Below are 24,557 nucleotides of genomic sequence, written 5' to 3' on the forward strand. Positions count from 1 at the left end.
TTTATAGTGATTTATTATTCTTACATTTTATGCACCTAACTTCTCCGTGCTGTCATTTAGCAGCATGCGTGCCACTTGCTTGTGAAAAATCACAGCCGTGCACTACAAGGTCACCTCAGTCCACAGATTGTGCTATATAAAACCCACTTTATTCCATTTCAACTGGAATAACATGACAGCATATCCTAGAGTAAGCACTTCTTTCCTCCAAATGAGAAAGAAAAGGAGTGATCTGGTTAAGCCTGTGCTCTTAGCCACTGCAGAGGGGGGGAAAGATTAAACTCTTATGGCAGCGAGAGAGCAGACTGCTGCTGAGTGTAACACAGATTACCAGCTGGACAGAGACAGCAGCACAGGACAACCTGGTTGGCATTATTCACTTTGGTCTGGAAAGACAAAAATTGAGTGCAATGAACTCCAAAATCTGAAATGCCTATGATTTTTTTCCTTTTCTCAAGACGGCATCCTATAAATAAAGCTAAAATTTAGATACACATTAACACTGTTAATCGTAATTTGAGCAAGTTTTCCTCCACAAAGCTCCCGTGTTGAATGAGCTTGTAACACTAGTCAGACAATACGAGTAGCTGCTCATTTGTGCGCGCACGGTTGGTTATGCAGGTGTTAGTGCATAAGAGCGTGAAGCAGAATGTGTTATCATGATACCAGCTTGATTCAACAAAAGCAGCTGTAAGAAGAATTTGCAAGACTCACTTCATGACGAGGATGTATCCTGCATACATGAGCACCAGCACCAAACTCTCCCACCTGACGGAGATACAGGATGAGGAATAAAATTAAAATGGCTCGACTTGTATATAAGAAGTTCAATAGAAATTCAGTAGGCTATACGTTTTAGCTTATAAAGCTTCAAGGTATTACATGACTGTAATACAGCGGCCCCTCCCACTTGCTTTTCAAACCTGCCTTATGAAGGGAAGCTAATCAAAAGAAAGCTGTCTTAAAGAAAAGCAAATAATGGGTGTACTGAGGAGCTGTGCAATTTCAACATGATAAAGACATGCTGCTCTATTTTAATGAGAAAAAAAATGTTAAAGTCACCACAACTTTCTGGACTTTAATCGCAAGAAATAAATGTGTAAAATTATTGGGGGGGGGAATGAATGCAATAACAGCAATAAGACAGTATGAAGCAGAAAACTTTTCTTAATTCACATAAAAAAAAAAATTTAAAAAAAAAAAAAAAAAAAAAAAAGGTAATATGAAAGACTGTGTTCGTGAGTAAGACAACCTGAAAATCTATGAAAATACAATTAAAAGTCCAAACTGTACGCTCTCCTTCACATTTACCAGTAGGCTGGACTGGAGTGGGACAATTCCGGCCCCTGGGCCTCATGTTTGACATCCTTTGTCTACACCAACCACCAATGTATAACAGCAAAGGATTGTTGCAAACTGAATCAAGCAAAGCTGTCCTAACTGAAAAGAACTGAAAAGTTGGAAAACTTCTCACTATAAATATGATTAAATGCACAACTTACCAAACTATCTTCTCATCATAGATGAACTGAAAAATAAAAAGAAAAATTTTTTTTTGATTACAGCACAGTCATGGCAAGTATTCATTAATAAACACATGCAATAACTTACTGCAATCAGAGCCACAACAGACAGGATGTAATAGAAGGAATCCCTGAAAACAGCCCACCAGGTCAGCATCACCACCTAAGAATTCACAGAAAGTATCTTTTGAGTTACAGTTAACATATTTGCAGAACACTTTCTGATTACACCTGCAGTTTAGTTCTCCACTTTCACTAAAACCAGTTCTAAGAAAACTGAAGCAGATGGCTTCGTTTCCCCTCAAATGCGATGGCTTCGTTTCCCCTCAAATGCGACACATGTGATGCTCTGCAGTCTATAAATAAACAGAACGATACAGTCACAGCAGTAAGTCACTCCTCTCTCTCGCACACACCTGTCCAGCAAAGATCCCGCAGACACCAATGATGCATAGGATGTTGAAGACCGCTGAGCCAACAATGGTCCCCACCCCCACATCACCGTGGGTGATGAAGACACCTGCACACAAGGAGGGAGCCAGTCAGAATTAGTGGTGACACCGACCATCTGGGAACGTCTGAGTGGGTGCACATACTGCTTGTATGTATGCATGTGTACCGATGACAGATGCAAAAAGCTCTGGTGCAGAACTGCCAGCTGCCATGAAGGTGGCTCCTGCGACATCTTCACTTAGATCTAGTTTCTGCAGGAATTAAGCAAAGATGATTGGTTTTACACAACACCGTAAAAGTGTAACTTGGGAAGACAGGATGACAACCACCACGTACCTCACAGATCTTCTCCAGTGATGTCACAAAGTATTCATCACATGTTATAGCAAGCGCCAGAAACATGTAAAGAGCCTGGAGATGGGGAAAAAAAGAAGTTACATTTGTAGAATGGTTATGTGACAAGGGGCAAGGATATAGTAAATAAAGTGTGCATGGGCTTAATGGATACATCCTTAAATCTGCAGAAATTAGCTGGGTTAATAAAGCACCAGCTGCTAAAAGACAGCTGAAGGGGAAACTACTTTAAATTTTAATATCAAATCAGTAGTTAAAAAAAATAAATAAAAAGCTGTTTTACCTTACACAAAAAATAAAAATGAAATAAAAAAAAATGTACAGGATCTGAATATTCCCCACCACCATTCCTAACAGGCGGCTGGACGATGTATAAATTATAGATCATGTGTGACATCATCAGGGCCTGGCAGCTCTGACAGGCGTGCTCTGCTCTATGCTATCCACAGGGGGCAGTGCAGGACTGCAGTGTGAGCAGACCCTTCACACGTTTACTTCTCAGCAGTAAAGTCAGAATAGACAATATTAGTTACATTTAAATGTGTAAATTGAAGCTCAGGACAATTAAAGAGGTTATGAGTGTATTGTCTTGACTGCAACTCAAATCAGTTTTGAAATATCACTTTTAACCAAATATGCTCAGACATTGAGAAATCCAGCAGTGATAATGACAGAAGCAATAAGACAGTATGAGCTGCTCTCCATATGTAAAATATCCCATTTCTTTGTACTAAGGAAAGCTTAAGCAGGAAGTCCAGTTTATACACTGATGCTCAAAGCAGCCCTCCATCATTATATCTTTAAATCCAAGTACATAAAAAGTTCAAAAGACACCCTAATCAGAGCATAGTCCTCTTATTAAATAAATAAATAAATAAATAAATAAATAAATAAATAAATAAATAAATAAATAAACAAACAAACAAAAAACCCACTTCAGAATTCCTGTGACCCAAATTTTAAATTTCACTTCACAGACTCCAGTCCTGGGTGTGTGCACTCACAAGTGCATAATAACGAGCAACTCTAAAACTGTCTTTATGCAAAGTCAGAGACGACATGACTCACTGAAGGCAAAACTTTTTAATATAGAATAATAACTAAAATACATTAAAATGCACATGCATTCTTATGAATGATGCCAATGTTAAAGCTTGGACCAAAAATACAGCACTGGCATATTTATGAAGCTTTCCATGCACACTCCTGAGCAGGGACACTTTTATGACATACAGAACCATAAAATGAAATGACTGCTTCAGAATCTTACTGTGTGGATTTGACACATTCAAAAGACAGTTTGACTATATTAAAAGGCTGACCTATTAATGTAAATTGCCTTTTAGATTGTTTACCAAATTATAAACCCTGACAGGAAACAATCTTATTACAACTGGACACAATTCAAGGGTACTTTGCAACTTTTCCAACTAGTCCAACTGCAAGGATTGTTCAGATCTTTCAGTGTTTAACTTTAAATTAAAAAAAAATGTTATATTTGACTAAAGTGCCCTTCTATGTCACATTTTGGATTATCATCAGTTTTTGCAACCATCATTTGCAGTTTAAGTATTTGTTATTTTTCTGCTTGCACCAACTGTACAAATAGTAAAGAGACACTGGAAAAAGACAGTATTTAAAAGAACATAGCACTGATTTGACATTATAGTAGAGCAAAAATGTGACACCTGTTTTACTCTAAAAGAAAAACAAAAATAAAGTTTATCATGTTATTCCCTTATCCCATTTGTTCTGAGTATATATTAAACTATTTCTGAGTTTGAATTTAAAGATATTTGCAGAGAAATGGGTGCATACTTATTTTAAATAACATGCACTTGAGCTAAAGAAAAGCACCTCTGATCAGTTTAAAATCTGGCAAATCAAACATGCCACTATAATCTCCCTCTTAACTTTCAGGCTTTGAAAGCTGAAAACAGTAGTCGGCCATGTGAAAAGCCTCCAAATCTTCCTACAACCAAATGAGTCACCGACTGGAGACTTGTTATGCAGGTGCAAATTCTTTTAAAAAAGTAGTCTTACCGCCACAATGTGCAGCAGAATGGCTCCACTCTTCCGTTCATCGTTGGTGAAAAAGTCGTCGGGGAACTCGTGTATTGCTGAGAACAGAAGAAATGTCACAATCACCACACATCAGCAGCTTGACTGTGAGGTACACATCACTGTCCTATCTTCAGATGGCTCACACTACACTACGACCACATTATTCTTTTTCTTCCTTCCCTTTCCCCTTGGCTACCTAATACCGAAATGTGTCTTCCATGTTTAAAACTGGGCAGCTTTCAAGACTTTGTGCAAATGAAATAGTTTCTGATCACCAGCATTCCAGAACAGCTTTAAGGAACAGGAATAGCTCAGGCACAGGAATAGTTCAAAACACCTTCAATATCACATCACTAAGGAACCAATTATTTCATACCTACTCAAGGGGGGTGGTCTCAATCATCACGTCCTCTTATGATGTGAAAAGCTCGGGCTATAATAAGAGGCTGAAGTCATACAGAATTAAAGCAAGCAGGCAGAAAACACTCCCATGCTGAGGACTCATCATTCATCATCCAGAACTCCAGCTGGCCCGCAGTGTGATCACGATACGAGCATAAGGCTCAGATAGGGGAGCACGGCCACTCCACGGTGCACCTGGCTGAAAACAGAAGCTAGCCATCTCCCTGACAAGAACAGCATCTGTGGGGGGGAACGGCCTCTGTCCGACCCATCCCTGCTGGACATGAGCTGCAGGTTCACATCTCATCTTGCAACAAGCCTGCTGTATTCCAAGTGTAATACTTACAAAACTAGAGCATTCCCTAAACTCTGTATACTGCAGGTGGGAGGCTAGACTGAGTTGGAGCAGTGCTTGGAGTAGATGCTAACACATTGATGTAGAGCAAGGGTAACATTTACATATTTTTATCCTATTAAGTTTAATACATTAGCAAGCTAAATACTTAATTCAGTAATTAGCACAGTACAGGTGAGACTGACAGTGGCACTGTATGACAAAGCCACCGAAATTGATCTTGAGAAGGAAATTAACAGACTTTAAGTGTTATTTAAGGGACATCCATGCTGTTGAAAACAGGGTTTTGCCCCATTCATGGTTCTGTGCCAGTGCTGTGAGCACTTAAGCCCTACACACCCGCTGTTCAAACGTTTTGTTTGTGAGGGACAGCCAGTCAGAAGAGGGTTGGGCTAAAGGCTCATTATGAGGAAAGAATGGGAAATCTTGAACTGTGAATCAAGCTAAGCTACTCCAGTAGAGTCCAAGAATTTAAGGGGGAAAAAAAGGAAGTGGAAAGTAGTGTGATATAGGCCAAAATTAAAACAAAACAAGTAAATGTACAAAATTTTTGAAGCGATTATTTTGTAACAGTTGATACATTTCACTGTGGAAGTGAACACTAGTGAAACTAGGGCGTGTATGAGAACATGGAGGCCATCATTTGGATCCTTTGAATTTTCTTTGCTGTGAAATTCAGTCAATCTGCATAAAAGTGGTGCTTCAACTTACAGACCATCCCTACAACCCTAGAATTGGGAAAACATCTGATTGGGTTACTGCAGTGCAGTAATCATTGCTCTATTCTTCAGTAATTCAAATAAACAGTTATTGTTAAAATAAAACACTACAATCCAAGCCTGCAGAACAACGCCGTGTAGAGCAGAAAATAAGGACAAAACTCGGGCTCCTGTCACATATGGAGTTGTGAAGTGGAACAGTGCTCACCTGAGACTTGTCAATGCATCTGTCCCAATCTCACAGACATCTTTTTGTAATGATATTTTATTGTGTGCACATGTGACTGAGTTAGCATTTGAAACCGTGCACAGGGAAAATCAAATGCTGTGCAGGATGCAGTCCAAGACCTCTTAATCAACTGCGTGCTTCCTTCTTTTCATTTAATTACATCACATGACTGGTAATGTTGGTTCATTATGCATCGGTATGTCGTACAATAGCTCCCTTTAGTTGCAAAATGAGGAAAAAAAAAAAAAAAAAAAAAAAAAAAAAAAAAAAAAAAAAAAAAAACACAAAGAGGCATGGCTCAAAGAAATTACTTGCAAATTAATCAAACCTCGTTTTGGAGATTTTTAATGTGGATAAATGCACCCGATTAGATTAGTATACATGATAATAAAAAGCTGATTAACCTAGAGTGTAATATAGACTATAACATGATGTATAATGAAAAGCTGAAGGTGGCATTGAAATCTAGTGGCATTGACTATGTCAGGAAGCTTTAGCTCATTTCATTTCTGACAGCTTTATATGGCATATGAAGTGTACCGGAAAGCTGGCTGCCTCGAGTAAAGGTGCAATCAATTACAGGATTTGTCAGCTGTGCCCTCAGAGGTGATTGAAAACAAACTTATGCCTTATGGCTACAAACATCATTCTAGTTGCTGAAGGTTACCCATTAAGCTTCTGCAAAACATGGAAAGGTGTGAATTTCCTGCTCTCCCAGTCCTTCCATGTTCAGTTGAAACAGTCAATAATTAAGTAGTTATTTGGTGACACTGTGTGTCCTAAATATGAAATCAGCTCTGGCACGGAGAGCGTTTACAAAAATTTTTTAAAAGAAAATTTAAAAAAATAAATAAATAAAATTAAAAAAAAAATGGTGTCTAAAAAGGGTGCTGGCACAGTGACCGCAGAGATGACAGGTAGGCAGGGGTCACCCTCTCAGTCCCTGTAAACATTTGAGCAGACAGCGTCTGCAGGGTTCGTCTGCGTCTCCTCACAGCAGAGGTCAAACAGGATGCAAACATGCTTCCGTAGCCAGTTCCCATATAAGGCCAGAACAGGATGTACACACAAGAGTGGGACAATGCACACACTGCTTTAGTGATGCTTCTCAAATGAGGTCCAAAAATAGAATGATAAATATGTACCACAGCTAAAGCAAGTGGGGGGGATGGGGGGGGGTTGTTGTTGTTTTTAAATATATGTATACAGAAAATGAGGAAACAGCTTGGGGTGATGGATTACTAAAGTGTACTGCAAATATAGAATGTTTACCTACAGATCAAATTTAATGATTTTAATCAAAGAATCAGTCGATGTTTGCAGCTTACAGCTTCACCGTTTAAAAACAATTTTAATTATTCTTGATTTACTTCACTTCATCCATTTTAAAAAAAGCAGTGTTGCACTTCTATCTTCAATTGCTCATTTTGTACATCCAAGAATCCAAATCCACGAGACGTTTACAACATAAGACAAAATCAAAGTTGCAGAGCTTCTTTTGTGTTTGCTTTTTGAACATTTCATATCATCTTTGTTTTAGTCTTTTCCTTACACTTTCATTCACTTGTGTCTTAACTTATAAGCCATGATCAATTACCAAGTTGATTGTTTGTGGAATAAACTACCAAGACAAAAATATTAAGAAAGAAAAATGTTCAGTCCACTGAATGATATTCCCACACATTTATTCCCATATAAATTCAGTTCTGTGCTTTGGGCCAGGGTAACTTATCTTCTTTTTTAAATGAATGTAGTCACAAGGTTATCATCTTCCAGAAATTTGGCCATTTTTAGCTGCAGATATATAAATGTTATTCTATGGACAATGTAGGTTGGTTTGTGGTTTAGTTGCTCATAAATAATATAAGTACTGAGTGCCTTGTGTCAAACACTTTCATCTGCTGCTTTCTGATTGTAACAAAATTTATTTTATGTTTACATTGTATATCTAATATACACCCAGCTGCCTTCACATCTGGATCGTTGGAGAAAATGCTCAAGCAGCTGGAGGGCATCAGCAACCTGCAGCAGGCAACTGAACCCAGCATCACCAGTTCTCTCAGTCACGTCTTTAGCACCGTCCTGCAGCACAGCATGAAGAGTTTTTTGTTTGTTTGTTTTTTGGAAATGCACCACATCTGAAGCCATCAAACAGACCTGATGAGGCATAGCAGCATGCAAACCTCCAAACAGCTCTGCATGTGGTCCCATGTGAGACACTGGGCAAGCACTGCTGGTCTAAACATCCGCTGAGGACTGAAATGCTCTTCAACAAGCTGCTCATATGCCTTCTTTATAAAAAAAAAAAAAAAAAAAAAAAAAAAAATGATGCTGCTGTGTTGGTATGGGGTCTGATGTGGCTGACAGCAAGGAAATTCATACTTGGGTTTCAGTGCTCTGAGAACTGCTAGTCTTCGAGAGCAATTTCCTTCGTAAGTGCTGTAGTCTTTTCTTTTTTTTTTTTTTTTTTTTTTTTTTATAAATATAAACGCAGAATGGATCATTGCTGTACATTTTCTCTCACTTCCCCAGTGTTTGCTGCAAAGCTGATGTTGGTTTAAGGAGCCATTTTTCACTCCTGCACAGAGCATAGACGGCTGGCTGCATCACATTTGTCATCTTTGCCTAGCCTAACATACATTACCAAACTGCTCACTCAGTGTACAACTAATGAGGTTAACATTACGTTGCCCTAAAGTGGTATCGGTGTATTTGCACACGAGAAGGTCGGCGCATCTCTAAACATAATGTTCAGCCCTCCTCTCTACCCTCATCAAAATTTCAGTACAGCCCTGCTTTTATTCAAACAAGTTTAGCCTCGGTTGCATTGTGAACCAGATAAATTCAAGACTATCGTTTATTCACAGTCTACAGTTTCAAGATGTGCAATATAGCAAACCTCCCCTTCATAGAATCTCAGTTTTTTTTTTGATGCACTAAAGCCAGAATGTGGTAGAAACTCATTATAATAATATATGGAAGGACTGGGTAATATTCCAGATATCATGGTGCTGTTACATAACACAGCTCAGTATTGGGTGCCTTCTGTTGTCCCAGAGAGATGATTGACAGGATAGTGCAGAGAGCAGGCCAGTTTTCACCCAACACTTCTGGACACAAAAACACCCTATTACAGATGCAAGATTGACAAGGAGCCCTGCAAAGGTCTGTTTTATAATCCTATCAATAGCCCTACTTCTGAAAAACAAAATGCTATTAAATCCGATACAACCGAATTAAAATATGACGCGTGCAAGATGTTTTGGCAGAGTGCCTGGTGATACCTTCTGTCACTGCTCGCGTACTGACCCACGGACCAGCCAGGTCATTAGCTGACTACAACTGACACGAGAGCGCAGAAGTCAAGAGACTCTTCAGAGGAGAGTGATTCCTCTGGGCCGTTATTAACCCATTAGATAATTAGCTTGCTCCAGCAGACATGACTCAGCTGACAGCTCAGTCCTGTAAACATGACAACATCGTCACAGGGACGACCTATGGGAGAAGTCTCCAGGTCACACAGCAATAATAAGTTATCAAAATTGAAGCTGCTTGTTTGTCCAGAACACACATGCCCTGATTATCCTTGTTAGGCTAGCATTTTCTCAGGCTGAAACGCCACATGTTGAAGCACTCTCACTCTCATTTGTGTGAGAGCTTGACACATGCAATTTTCATGAGCATACTCGCATACCTATTACACTTCTGCTTTAAACATGAATTGTCCCGAGCCTTTAGTAGTCAAATTGTTGGTGCAGCAGATTCACAGAATCCTGCTTTAACAACTTAAAGGGGACACCGATATAGGACACATGCATTTAGTTGGGAAAATGCATTTAGTTTGGGGGCGGGGGAAAAAAAAAAAAAAAAAAAAAAAAAAAAAAAGGGTCAGATGTGTTTGAATTGCACGGTACTAAAGACTGCTCTGTGCAGGTGCTCGTGCCTCTCCTCTGCGCTGCGTTGTTTGCTGGCAAGCGAGAAGCAAAGTGAGGTCAGTTTCCATTATGCACAGTGGCATAATCCCCGCTTGTGTAATTCCCTTTTAAAAAGCCTCCTTCTGGTGTTTCCCAGGAGTTGACGAACCAGCAATCCAACATGGACGGGCCTTTACTCACTGGCAGCTTCACCCATCATGTTCCCGCCAAATTTCCTGCCTCTAAATTGTTGTGCCAGCAGGAGAACTCAGATTCTTCTCACTAGCAAACATTTGCACTAAAAGGGAACGCTGCAGCTTTTACACGGTGACGGTGCTACTTCTTAGCAATATAGATTCAGTCACAGCTCCCCCTCACCAACCCCTGCTTTTCATCCCTAGCGTGAAACATGTGCGGCCAGTGTCCGTGAGCAGTTTAGTGCCATATCTAAAATAACTATAATCCAACCCATTCTGAACCTTTTTCTTTGTTGTTCACTTCTACTTTTGTGCTGCCATCTGCTTCTACCAGGACAATCACGCCACTCAAGAGGGAGTTCTCAATAAAGGGCATTAGTAGCATGTTTATTAAAGCCAAATTATTACTCCTAGAGAACATTAGCTATGCTTTTCTGCTCCCTCTCCCATTTTGTGCGCTCTAAAGTTGGCATAAGCACTCGGAAACGGGATACAGATGAGTGTATAACCCAATTCTTTTTCTCCCACCACCAAGTCAACCGTAAGCCATTTTTCAGGCAACGCATTACTGATCACGTTTCTTATAACAGCCCAAAAGAGCTCATAAAACATTTAAATCCTGAAATAAACCAGTCATTCATTTCTTCATACGTGGGTGAGAAATAAGAGTGCATTTGTTTCATTTGTCATGGGACAGCTACAGGAAATACTCAAGATCTGCATGTGATAGCTGGAAGATTATTCATATGTTGTTTCAGACACTGAGTCATTTGGTTCTTTGTGGCTTGGAAGGATGCTTTCTAATCAAGAATGGACCCAGAAAGCAGTTTGGACAGCACCTTGTATTTGCCTGGAGTTATTATTGAACGCCTAATAAAACAAGCACTTGTGCTGCCTTAGCAGCACTTGGGACAAGCAAAAACAGCATTAGCACCCTGTGAAGCACAGTGAGCACAGAATTGATGAGGAAAAGGCAAAGACCAAAAATGGCCAAGAGAGTGAGAGTAATCCAAGCAGCCCACCAACAGACATTTAAGTGAACAGAGTATCATCTGTTCCACAATATCAGCATAAAGCAGAAGCCTCCAGAAATAATAATAATAAAAGTACCAGTCCTGGCTCCAGTACAAGCACTGGTCCACTGCTGGATGAGCAGCCTATTCTGCAGGGAATAGGCAGAAATGCAAAGATCTGACACCAACACATGCTTCCCTTATTGGGAGACTGGTATAAGGCCATCATTTAAGAGATTCCTCACCAAGAAGGCACTATGGAAACTCAACCTGACAAGTGCAACAAAACAAAAGGGTTATTCAATTTCAGTCAAATTAGAAAATAGGACTTTTTTCCCTTAGCATTCGTTATTTGAAGAGGCCATTTTAAATTCCATTATCAAGCCATTTTTAGCCTCGTCCTTCATATTTTTTTTTTTTTTAAAGGTACATACCTGGTACTATGACTCTGACATGACAGGCCTGTCGAAACCACAATTTTAATGGTAGGGGATTGATATTTGCTTTACAGCCTTTAACATGAAAAAGTCACCCTGAATGGTTGCACAGATGTTAAAGCTTGGATATGGAGGGGGGGAAAAAATTGCAGTATGAGATGTTGGAATGTTTTTGTTTAAGAAAATTAACAGTATTGACCTGAAATTTTGCACAAATCCTATTAAGGCAGCAAATCTGAGATTGTCAGGTAAGACGCATGTGATGGAGTAATGCCGACTGATCCAAGTTAATTGTTGTCAATCCCCTTAATTTAAAACATTACAGGTTTATCTACTACTAAAAAAAAAAAAACTAAAAAAAAAAAAAAAAAAACAACATTTACCACATACCCAGCCATTTGCTTGTATTTCTCCATTTTTTAGCCATGTTTGTACTGAATGTATACTATATAGTATATATAGCATCCATAGTGAAAAGTGGGTGACCCTTTTAGAATCATCTATACGAGCGCAAGTTTGAGAGTTCATGTCAACATTAAATAATGATCACACTAGTTACAGTGAAAATTGGATAATGAATGTGAAACTCAAAACCTAATTGGAGTCATAAGGGAGGAAAACCTGGAGTGTAATCAGTGAGACAAGACTTCAAGTGTGGGTTAGAGCTACACTGACAGACATTTGAGCTTGCTTACAAAAAGCTTATGCTCTGATCAAGACAAATGATATGCATCAAGCTGGAATGAGTTACAAAGGAATCCCAAGAGTCTTCATACTCATCAGGACACAAAACACTGTCTATAAATGGAGAATTTAGTAGGAAGAAATCAATGGAGTTTGTCACCACCTCCGAGCTTGCAATCATCCATACAAATGTCATAGTGCAAGGTTGCATGGGCACCACAGAGCATCTTGATTCATTTGGAACAGGGTTGAACTGCTCGGGATGAGCTTGCAGCCTAAGAACCTTCTGAAATTTGATGCCAGAGTGCACCACATGCTCAGCTTTGTGTAAAGTCTGTCCGTGCTACAGCTAGGACCACACTGCCCACAACATCGGAGCAACCTGTCAGCCAGGGTGGTCTGAAGTTTAGCAGCTATGACAGGATTATTCATGAGACAAAGACTTAAGAACAAAGAGTCATATGATCAGCTTACACTAACGAGGCAGAACACTGGTGGGATAATAGGGAGGAGGACTCCAACCGATGAGAAATGTGTGGAATGTCAAATCCAGTCAGGTGCCTCCAGTGTGGAAGTCATTGGAAAAACAAAAAAGGCAAAAGAAAGACTTCCAACATTATTTAGCGCTTTTAACCACAGCGAACTGTCTGGTATTGTGACTGGTGCAAAAACGTTTGTTTACATCTAAAAATTGCAGGTTGCAACACTAATGATTTGAATAATCTCTAAGGGATTCTGCCTGCTGTGACCGGTAATGAAGTAATAGCCTGTTAGCTCTGACTGGATCACTTGTGATGCAGTAGAGTAAAGAGCGTACATCACACTTGAAATTACTTCCAAATTGTCTATGCCCTAGTGTCACAACTTCTGTGCATCAAATACACAAAACAAAGACAAAAGCCAGTATGTAGCAAAGCAATTACTTTTAGGGCTTTAAAATCCAACAACTGCGTTTCCAGACATTTGAGAGTTTAGTAATGGAAAGCGCTCCGCGGCTGCTGAGTGACCCCTCATCTGGGACTCTCCTCAGCTCTTTCTGGGACAGTGGCGCGGCTGCCCCTCTGTTGGTCTTCCTTGGTCTCTTGTGTTCTGGGGGCCTCTGGATGTCTGGAGTCTTGATCTCCTCCATACCTGCTTCATGCCCTGGAGGTCGGGGCAGTGGCCCCCCACACCCTCTAGCAGATCATTACATGAAGGAACCTTTTAAAAACAAGCGCGTTCATGCTCACAGGTGTACACACGGGTGATCACACACACAAATTACACCCTTTTTGGCTCCTACCTCAAAGCACACTGTGCGCTGTCGATCTCACGTGCTGCACAATAATGTTTAATATTTAGTATTTACTGTCATATTCTCATATATCATTGTGATCTTGTTTATTACTCTCGTTTTCTTCTGCTTGCTTTCTTTTTTCTTTCTCAACAGGTGATCCAGGTGATCGATATATGTATTTTTTGTCTGCTTATTCTGTTGGTTTTTGTTTTTTGCCCTTTTTCCCCATCCCTCTTCTCAGGTTTTTTTCTTTCCCTCTTTCTTTCTCCACATTCTCTCCTCCAGTCAAGTCTGTCCCGTATTCAGCAAGTGAAAATAAAATAAACAATAAAAAGTTGAATCAAATGGACCATTACGGCAAGGCTGGGATGGTCCATTTGGTAAAGTAAATCCGTTGGGCATCTTTCTTCGCCTTTAGACAATAATTCTGATGGCAAAAGAACCAAACGGGACAGGTTAAAAAAAAAAAAAAAAAAAAAAAAAAAAAAAAAAAGTAATGGAAAGCGCAGCTAGTCCCCAAATCCTGCCTAGCCAGTTAATCACAGCTCCGTAAGTGTATATATGCAACAAATGGCCAAAATGGACCAAACCTTTGCAACCCTGGCGGTCTTTGATGGCTCCCCTCTTCCCACTGACTCATTCAGAATCACAGAGCGCTCATGTGAGTCAGTGTTTGGGAAGAGCAAACTAGTCAGGACTGAGGCAATTCAAATGACATGGAAATAAATAAACAAATGCACCATTTCGTGACATTGCCATCACTGTTTATGTACCGTTTAAAAATCAATAACTTCGTGGTTAAAAAAAAAAAAAAAAAAAAAAAAAAAAAAAAAAAAACAGTAAATCTTTTTTTGCAGCACGATGCAGATCTCAGCAGAGAGTCAGCATATACTCCAGTGTATCTAAAGAGAGTGCTGCTTCCTTTAAGTATACCTAGGATGCTGTAAGCTAATCAATACCCGACGCTTTTAATAGCCCTTTTGTTGCTTATTACTGCGCAAGTGATCTAAACCGCATCCGAATACAAACCCAGCAGAGATGTGAATTAAAAGCAGAAAATCAGCTGAGAAATACCACAACTCCCAGATGTCTTCATACTAATCTATTGATATATTAGGTGCTGTAAAGCCCATTTACTACATCTTCTGAGCTGCAACAGAAACATTTACATCCTTGAGGCTGATAGTTAACTTCAACAGAATTAATTTGCAGTTCCACCGTTTGAATAAAGACTCGCTTGTCAAGATCTCACTGTGTTCATAAATGAAGCCAAACAATATAACTGGCAAAAGAAAAAGGAAAAAAGAAGTGTTATCTTGTTATTAGGTGATAAATTCACTGTTCATAATTGCGACATGATATCCAACAGTTGTCCATTTACGCATCCAGCAGATCTGGCGTAACATTATGATTCAGATGTAGTTGCGTTTATTTCTGAGGAAACTATAAGGCTCCTCATCTGCTAAATGTTCATCCATGTCATCAAGTAGTTTAGTTAGCATTTGTGCCAGAGAAGCAAAATCTTCCAGGACTTTCTGTTCTCTAAGAACGTCATGCTTTGACTGAGGATCATGAAAACATTGCTGTCAATATATTAAAAGGAAAAAAATTACAATGAATTGTTAAGGAGAAACATTAATTCCAAGATGGTGTACCTGGCGCTGAACAGTTCTTCTCCTCAGTTTCATTTTCTGGTACTGAAGCCATTAGCCGTCTCCCCCAGATTTCATGGTCGGGATGTCCCTCCACAATCATCCCATGGCCTGAAACAGTATTGAAACAGCTTTGATTATCACATATTAACATAATAATAATAATAATAATAATAATAACTTTTTATTTAAATCCTCTTTTGATCAAGACCTTAAAAGTCCATTATATACACATTTCAAATATGCAACAAAACCCAACATGGCTGCTGTTACACAAAGTATGAGCCATGACGCAAAACACCCATGTTCTGAATTATGCGCAATCTCCCAAAAGAAGGTTGCTTTTCTTTAATCCCTTAAAAGTTTTCATTCATGTATAAATGACATGTTCATCCAGCAGCAACCGCCGCAGGAGGAGTAACGCATCAAAATGCAGCTGTGCCATTATATTTTGGAGGGGGGGGAGAGTGTAATTTTTCATTAAACTGCTCTTAAGCCTCTAATGAGCACAGAGGAGGAAAAAAAAAAAAAAAAAAAAAAAAAAACAGCAGTCACAAATCTATTATGTAAAAATCATAACAACAAGCTTAGCAGTGCTTTAAAATTGCAGCTTTCATAAAATGGTGAAGTGAGAAAGTGGTAACTGACGACATGATGATTAAGTAGTTCTACTGTTACACGATTATGAGCAGATTACTAAAAATACCACAAGGAGTAATGTCTACATTCATTCATACCGGTCGTTTGTCAACAGACCTTCTCTGGACCTCCTCCTCAGACCTACTCTTTTAGAGTAATAGATCACACAATGACTGGGACAGGGTCTGTACAGCAGCAGAGTCACATGATCTCCATGACCAAAGTCTAATTACTGATCTTTATGACACCGAGCAAGTAATGTTTAAGATAGAGAGAACATAGTGCTTTAAGCTTTAAACAAACCGCATGTGTGCTAAGCCCCCCTAACTCTTTTTTTAAACCAGAAGTCCACAAAGTGCTAAAAATAACACCGATTAACAGATTTACACAGCTGCAGATAATTACTCCATTTGCCTTTTTATTCAATTAAAACAAATTAGACTACACAGTGCACTACTCAGATCTCATTATCAAACCTATTCATCCACCAATCCATTTTCTTATCCAACGTTAGGTGGTTCTAAAACATCTGAACTGCGACAAGGTGACAAGTGGGTCTACCACATGGTTTAAAGAGTCAACCATTCACACTCCTACTGGAAATTTAGAATCACAAATTAACCTAATATACATGTCTCAAATTTCTGGGAGGAAACCCATACAAGCATTGGGAGAACCATGCAAGAGGCAGAAAAGCCCCTGGAGACTGAAACCCAAGATGGTCTTACTGTGTGGTGACAATGCTAACCACTAGCAGCTAATCATTTCAACTAGTTATTAGCCGCTAGTGCTGAATGTTCATAACAGCGACCCACACTTTAAGGAAGAGGTCAAGTATTAAACTGTTATAAATTTTAACATGAGGTGGCATATATTAATGTAAACCAAGTAAATGTTAGCCAACTGTTACCTGACAGCCATATTAGCAGTCTGTTATCATTAGCGTGGCAGCTAATGTCTTATAAAACAACAGTATGGGAGAATAATTGTTTTCCCCCATGGTGTTGAAATGGTATAAAGTATTTTTCCTGTGTTTCAGTATTGAGTTTGAAATTCTAGTATTATGATAACTAGTTTGCACCATCCATTTAGCCCAAATTTTAAAGCTAAAGGACCCCGAAGTACTGCTGAGCCAAGAACAACTGCATCAGTAGTTAGTTTCAACCCAAGTGCAGGTTAGCTTTTCCACATTTTCCTACCACAACCCTCTTTCAATTGCCATTATAAAACAGTTCTACCTGGCTAAATTGTATTTCCAATGTAGTGATACAGAATTATTTGCCACATTCAATCCAGTAGAGTTAGACAGCCTGAAGATCAGCAGGCACTTGACAAACAGACTGTTCACAAAGCAACTGCAGCTGCTTCCTACAGTTCTCCAATACAAAAGACCAAAACCCTCCAGTCACTGCTCCAACCTGTTCCTTCTCACTAACCAGCATGGTTACACTCCCCTTCTGCCTCTCCCCTTGTTGCTTGATTTGTTTTCAAGCAATGCTTGCATTAAAATAAATATGGTCCAATTTGATATCAGGGTAGAACATGAACAGTCTGAAGTTTGCAGACACTAAACATGTGGACATTTCATGCCGTGAACTGCTTTTTAATGTTGTATTAATGAATAGGCTGAACTTTCAGATTTACACAAACTCCAATAGACCTGGAGGATTTAACCCTTTAGAAATTTATGCATAAGATTTAAATACAATTTGCAGTTTCAATTGTGTGGAATCACTTAACCACAACTATTAAGTCTTATGACATGACTAATGATTCTTGGAAGCCTAAACAAGATAACTGCATGTATGTGCACAAGCAGTTCAACATGCTTTCTCAGTGCCAAGCATCTGAAAAGAAGAAAACAGTGAAGACATGATTCGATCAGTACTTCTAGGCAGGCTGGGGATAAAATAAGGATGCAAGCTTTTGTTTTGCACAACATTGCTGGCTTATTCTAAATCGCCTTCTCCCAGTTGACCTGTTTTGAATTATTGTCTTATTCTCTGTGTTTAAATCTTCATGTTCTGGCATTCTGAAGCTCTTTAAGGTTGGCAGTACCCCCCAATTAATCTTTGTTAGTTTGTTAGGAGGAAATGTCATGAATTCAAGACGCTGATAGAAATTGGTTGAAAGGGAAATGAGCCAGTAATGACTTCATTTGTCTTTGTAGGTCTGAGATCAATAAGGAAGCATTTTTACTTATTTAAACAGCTCAAACTGCTTAAAAAAAATAATAAAAATAATAATAATAATAATAATAATAATAATAATAATAATAATAATAATAATAAGCTTTTTGCAATTTTAAATACAATTCCACCTGTTCCTTCTCGAAATTTTAAAGTTGATCACTTTGACGGTAACATGCAGGTCAAGAAATACATTTGCAGTTCAATATACACTACACCAAATAAATGTTTGATTCCAGTTTCTTTTTACATTTACAGGGTCAAGAGGTCAATGAATCTTGAGTGGCTAAAAGAGGCTTTTACATTAGAGCTGCTAGAAGTCCATTAATCAGTTAGTTAGCCATTACCCAGAAAGCATTCCAGCCTTGAGCGATTCTTATTTAGGAATCCAATCAAGATGTTGTGATATGATATAAAAATTTTATCAGTTATCAGTAGTGGCCTTGGACTCTGTACACTGGGTTTGTAGAGTTTGACTAAATGAGTAGTGGGTGTAGAAATAACCATGCCGCTACTGATAAAGTGTCAAATGAACCAAAGACAACATTTAAGTAAGAAAACCCATCCCTGGCTGCAGCAGTAAATGAGGGGAGCAAAAGAGGAAGTTAGGGGATATAAAAACCAGTTGATACAAAATGACTGTGGTGGATGAACTCAGCCACAAATCATCCAATGCTAAAACAAGAGACTGCAGTTTGAGTTTTCTTTTGTTTTGGTTTGTTTTTTAACAAATAGTCCACAATGAGTGTCACATTTATCATGGCTACCAGGAAAATCAATAACCTTAAAAATAACTAATTTTAACTCCTACTATGATCTTTCCCTACCACGTTCTTTTGTCTCCAAACATTACCCCCACCAAATCAGTTGCACAACATGAAACTGTTGATTTATTTTCTTTAAAATCAATTTATCAGATCGTCTCAGGTCTCAAACCCTCTCAAACACATTATGTTGGATAACATGAAAAAGCACATCTGTCATTCTGTGCATGTACATATATAGGTTCAGAAAATTCAAGAAAATAGTAGCAATAAGGTTATCAGCCAAAAATGTTTCTATAACTTGTTTCTTATTGTAATTGAACTTAAAATGTAGTGTAGCATACAAACAATACAACTGCCATTACTGCATCACTGCATTGATATTCCATTTTTGAAAACCATGTGTATTGTTAATACAGATGCATTGTGATCGGTACTGTAAAGTGAACTCAGATTTATAAAATTATTCTCTAAAATTAGGGACATCCAGCTACTTTAGGCAAAACCAAAATGGATACAATTGAATTAAAAAAGATCATAACTTCACTTCTAGCCGAGCACGCAGACAATAATAGCACTGTGGTTATGTCCTCTATCCAGGCAGATCGACCAAGGACAGCCATCCATCAAGCTCACCATGCTTATGGTTATTCACATTCCTTTAGTCAAAAATGTCTCCGGGTCATTTACACCCACACCCACACCCACACACACGGCCAGCACAATCAGCCCCTCTGCAGCTACCTATCAGAGCTCAGCCCTGCCCTGCTTCTCAAAACACCTGCTCTACTCGCCCATGTGAGGCTTCTTCACACATACACACAGCCCGATCAGCATGCATGACAACATGTTGCGCCCCACCCCTCTTCATGAAGATGTAACTCAGGAGTAGTACATCAAATCCCATCCATCTGGAGCATTCAGCATTTCATCACTCTCCTATACTGCCATCAATCAAATGGATGGCAAGCACAGAGACTTTCCTGTGACATGAGGCATGCTGGTCCCTGTTGTGATTGTTGAAATATGAGAAAGGGCACAGCTATTGAATTAGACAGATTTAGTTATGCTGAGCTTTAGGTCTCCTCGTTCTAAAAGGAAAATTCTTTTTCCTACCCCCCTTTCATCAAGCATGTCACCTTGAAATTCCACTATCCACACCAAGGCTGCAGCTGCTTGTCAAAACGGCTGAAACCCAAGAGGAAGCCTGCTGTCAAATGCCTTCATGTGGACAGTTAATGTGTAGGTCAGGCAAACTTGATTAAATGAAAAGAGGGGAAGCCACTGGTGACCAAAGGGAGCTTACTTTGTCTCCCAGAGCCTGTCTTTCGAGATAAGAGATTTGCACCAGCCTGTATGATATCGCTCCAGAATAATCTTTTAAGCCTCTTGTTGTTTTTAACGTAATTAATAAAACTCCCTGATATGTCTTTAGGGATCCACAGTCAGGCAGGAGCTGTGGTGACTTTACAGCTGCTTTCAGCACTGGGAATTACTAAGTGGTTTCAGATGGACAGATCTCACGACAGGATCTGGCGCTGAGGCTTACAGCGTTAGAAGCACAGCAATCCTGCTTCTTTCATGTGAAAAGTCCTGAATGGAGCACCAAGTCTCCTTTGCGATAAAACAAAAATGCTAACAAAACCCCCTTCGGCACTGAATGCAGTCTCGATGTTCCCTCCTTATGAACAGTACTGGCCTGGAGGTGTGTTCCCATCTAGTTAACCCATGATCCCAGTGGTGTGTCGGATATTCTTCACCAGTAAAATGTCAAGGTTGGCGGTTAGATTATATAACCGTGTGTGTGGCTGTGTGGGATGCTGTGCGTGTCAGTGTTTGCGCGGAGTTTTGACATGTGTGAATGGGAGGGCATGTACCTTGGAGTCTGTGTGTTTGCGTAGCACAAAAATCAGCCATCTAAATGGTTTGTTTCAGCCCACACTTCAGACTTTAACTATGAATATTGTAACATCCGGCAAGATAACGCATCCCCGCTGTTTACCCTCCACCCCTCCCCTCTAAGTCATAATCAGTGGCCTCTGCGTAAAAATCGGCATCCCTCGATCGCCATGTGGAACCTGGGAGCGTAATGATGCTCGTGATCCGGTGTGAGCAATGGTGTGTGAAGCCCAGGGGCAGACGTGATAATGCCAGCGTTAACGGCGATCCTGAGCGCTAATGTAGTGTGATCGACAATACATCTGGCACCAGAAGAAAAAAAAAAAAAAAAAAGGAGGGTGGGAGGATTTTGCGAGAACAAAGGGCAAACAAACATAAATGCAAAAAGCGATCATACTGGGATCGGAATGTTTTCTGAAGTGTGCACGTTATGCATGGAGTGCGCGTGTGCCGTAATTATGAGCCTGGCTTTCAATTTCAAAAACGTGCAGATGCCACGGCGCGCACACTGCGGCATATACTGTCAAACAGACTCGTGTACACGCCTGAACAGATTCTTTTTTTTTCTTAAGTGTCCCGCAATTATATTTACAGCCGACTTTCTAGGGAGTGTGATGGGTCGGTAACAGCGGATGCTAAATTCTTTTTCAATGGAAACGACACGGGTATGAATGGATGAATAAATGATAAAAGGCAACAAATACGCATTTAGTGTCTGAAAAAATACATATTTTGATCTTATGCCCTTGCTACTGAAGCCTGATGGTGCTCATGTGACAGATCTTCGGGGTGCATGATTACACTGCAGATCTGTGAGCAGCTCTGCTCCGTCCTCTGTTCTCTACACCCCGATGGATCCCTTCACACTCACCTGTCTTGGTCAATAGTGCCGACATGCTCCACGCTACGAACAGGACACTGCAGATAAAGCAGACCTGCACGAATAACATCTCCCTCCTCTTGCGAACTTTAAATATCTTCGCAATTATTGTCTTTTTGGAGGGGGTCGCGGTGTCAGTGTCGTGCTGCTCCATGCTTCGCACCTCGGCCGGCGGCCACTTTTTGCGTCCTTGAGCCGAAGAAACTGCCACCTCGCTTGCCTCTTCACACGGAACACAACCGGGATGTGACCCTCATTTCAAGCCGTCCAGTGCGCAGATGGAGAGTAGTAAAGCGGACAGTTTTTCCCCCCTTCTTGTCTCCGATGCTGAGATGATGCCGTTCAGCTGCCCGGGACTGGTGACTGGGCAATGACAAGGCGGTCAAATTCCGATATGTCTCCAAATCAGTTCAGTGGCGCCCCTGAATTCGGATTCTGCAAAAGGACGTGTGTCGGATGGGTTCCTATTGCAACCTGCATCCTGTCCCGTGGAAAGAGAAAAAAAATCAGCTGCAATTGCTATTATCTATCTGTGGCAGCCTGTAGTTTCTGTGTTTAGCATAAAATGCGTCAGTGTTCGGTCACAAATGTGGAATCGCTCAGCTGCGCCGTTTTGCAAACCACACGCACCTGCGCCTGTTAAGTGAAAGCAATCAGTGTTCATCAAGGTTAATTGTTAAATTCAGGCAGCAGTCTTGCCGCTCGCCTCGCTTGGGCGCCTCCCCCTCCGCATGAAGTCCTCCTCAGTGCAGGAAAACCGTGCTGATAATGAGAGAGGACCATCAGTTTCCCTCCTACTCTGTGCCCTTCATCCCCTCCATCGAGACCGTGCTCCTTTAACTTTCCTGAGTACTGAATGTGCAAACAGCCAGTGGGGGAAAAAAAATCTTCCTCCTTCTTTCTCTTCACTGTCCACTTTAGAAACAACGGGGAGCTGCTGATTGATCACACGGAACTCCAAACTCACGCGATCTCTTACATTATTTGACCGTCGAGTAGGCAAGCCCAATCATGCTGTTTAAAAGAAAGCCTACACAGAAAACCCCTATCCTATCCCAGCACTGCTGTGTTATGAAACCAAATCTAATATCTTCTGGGTCCCTGGCACAGCCCCTTTAATAACTGCCCTGCAAGTCACCTGCTGTCCTCATTTTGACACCATCCTGAACAAGTGAGGTGATGGATCTTCTGCTTCTTTCTCTCAAACATCCACAAATACAGAATAAATTCTTATTTTTTAAACACGCTTTTGTGCCCAAAACACCCATAGCGGCTTTTGCTTCTCATAAATATGGGGAGCATTCACATGTACAGCACTGTGCGTAAGTATTGAGCTGCCCCTCATTTCTTTATATTTTATTAAAAGAATGGGAAATAGGTGAAGGATTTTCTTGAAATGTGTAAATATACATGAAAATACAGTATATATAAGAAAACACAGCCTGAACTCTTGTAGGCAGGCTTTCTTTAGGTATTCTTTGGGAATAGTTCTCCAGGCTTCTTGAGGGACATTTCAAAGCTCTTCTTTACCTCTTGTTCTGTCTAGATGTAGCAGCCAGTAGCTCAGGAGGTATAGCAGGTCCGACCTGGCAAACCAGCAAAATTACTAACTGTGAGGTTTGTGGTTTTATCCCTAGCATACAAAAAATATAAAAAAAAAAAACCAAAAATAAAACTAAATTACAAATTTGGAAGTGAACTGGAATTCAGCTTACAGTGAAGGCAAGGACAAGGCATAAAGCACTCACTGAAGATCCTTGCTCTTTGATAGTTAGCAGTCTTGCATATAGGGCATCTGTGTTGACTCAAGATTTAAAGCTAAAGGTATTTAATGCTGTGGTTAGGATAGTGCACCAAATTATTATCCAGATATTATACCTTATTCTCATCTACTGTTGTCTCACGCAGCTCAACGAAAAGTGAAATTCAAAGTTATTGGCTAAAAAGTTTAAACTCTCATTAATATATTCAACTTTGAGGTTGTGTTGGTGAGCCACCCTGCTGTTTGCACTAATGAAGAGCCTTCCAGTTGTATTTATAGACTGCTCCTAGAATAATTGAGTCGCTTCCCACAGCTAAATGTTTAATTTACTTTGAATTTGAAGCTGATGATGATTCCATGAACATGTAGAAAAAGTTTAAATAGGCAGCAACACACTTTGAGAAATAGTGAAATAATAAAGTCAGTTGAGATGACGAGCTTAGCTTAACATAAAGCCTGAAAGCAGTGAGACACAGCAACCTAGGTCTAGTACACAGTGAATAAAAGGTTAAGCTGTATCTTTAATTAAATGTTGTCACTGTAAAAGGTTATGTACACTATAAGCTTGGCTAACCCTGGTGGCACAAGCTTTCTTTTTGCCATACAAGCATAAGCAGGGCAACGGTGTTTTTTGCTAGAAAGATAATAACCACTGTTTCATTAACACTCAAGTGCAACCTTGCCCTCCAATTATAAACAGCACACTCTTGTTGGAGGACTTGTGAGACTACAGAGCACAGTCTGCTCCAGCTGCTGCCTCCAGGCCTGCTGCAGGTCACCTTAGCTGCCAAGATAACAGACAGGAAAGCTGCTGCACTCTCAAAGCCATCAAAATGCACAGGTTGACAGGGCTGAAACAGCATGTCAACTTTTTACCATCACCACGGCTGCCCACTTAAGCAAAAACTGAGCCACATGTAATAGTCAAAGACCTCGCAGTCAGGCACAGTCTCCAGCAGACCAGGGTTATGTAAGACCAGGACTGTCCTGTCCATACAGTGCGAGGCCATACTCCAAAAACAATTCCCGTCATCTCCAAGAAGCATCCAAGATGCGTGAAGGGTGCTAGTTAAGCATGGAAGGCGATCGAAGGTTATTAGTTGGGGCTTTCTGAATCTGTTGCCAGGTCTTGTCTTTATCCTGCAGCTTGGG

The 24,557-nt window shown here is 40.1% G+C and overlaps 1 protein-coding gene across 3 annotated transcripts in view; it reads right to left on the minus strand.

Annotated features, from left to right (window-relative positions):
• slc24a4b (solute carrier family 24 member 4b) overlaps nt 1-22,689 on the minus strand; it is a 33,612-nt gene extending 10,923 nt beyond the window's left edge. For 2 of the 3 annotated variants that reach the window (XM_063494845.1, XM_063494843.1), the window contains exons 1-9: nt 21,635-22,689; nt 15,276-15,383; nt 4,374-4,450; nt 2,313-2,387; nt 2,143-2,227; nt 1,940-2,043; nt 1,612-1,686; nt 1,503-1,528; nt 715-768 (exon numbers count right to left, since the gene is read on the minus strand). In XM_063494845.1, coding sequence (XP_063350915.1) covers nt 715-768; nt 1,503-1,528; nt 1,612-1,686; nt 1,940-2,043; nt 2,143-2,227; nt 2,313-2,387; nt 4,374-4,450; nt 15,276-15,383; nt 21,635-21,797 — 767 coding nt within the window. In that variant the 5' untranslated portion in view covers nt 21,798-22,689. The remainder of the gene's footprint in view (nt 1-714; nt 769-1,502; nt 1,529-1,611; nt 1,687-1,939; nt 2,044-2,142; nt 2,228-2,312; nt 2,388-4,373; nt 4,451-15,275; nt 15,384-21,634) is intronic. The other variant, XM_063494844.1, reaches the window with a different exon arrangement.
• Between the last annotated feature and the right edge of the window lie 1,868 nt (nt 22,690-24,557).

This window comes from Pelmatolapia mariae, linkage group LG15 (genome assembly GCF_036321145.2).
Source record: "Pelmatolapia mariae isolate MD_Pm_ZW linkage group LG15, Pm_UMD_F_2, whole genome shotgun sequence".
Taxonomy (NCBI): Eukaryota; Metazoa; Chordata; class Actinopteri; order Cichliformes; family Cichlidae; genus Pelmatolapia; species Pelmatolapia mariae.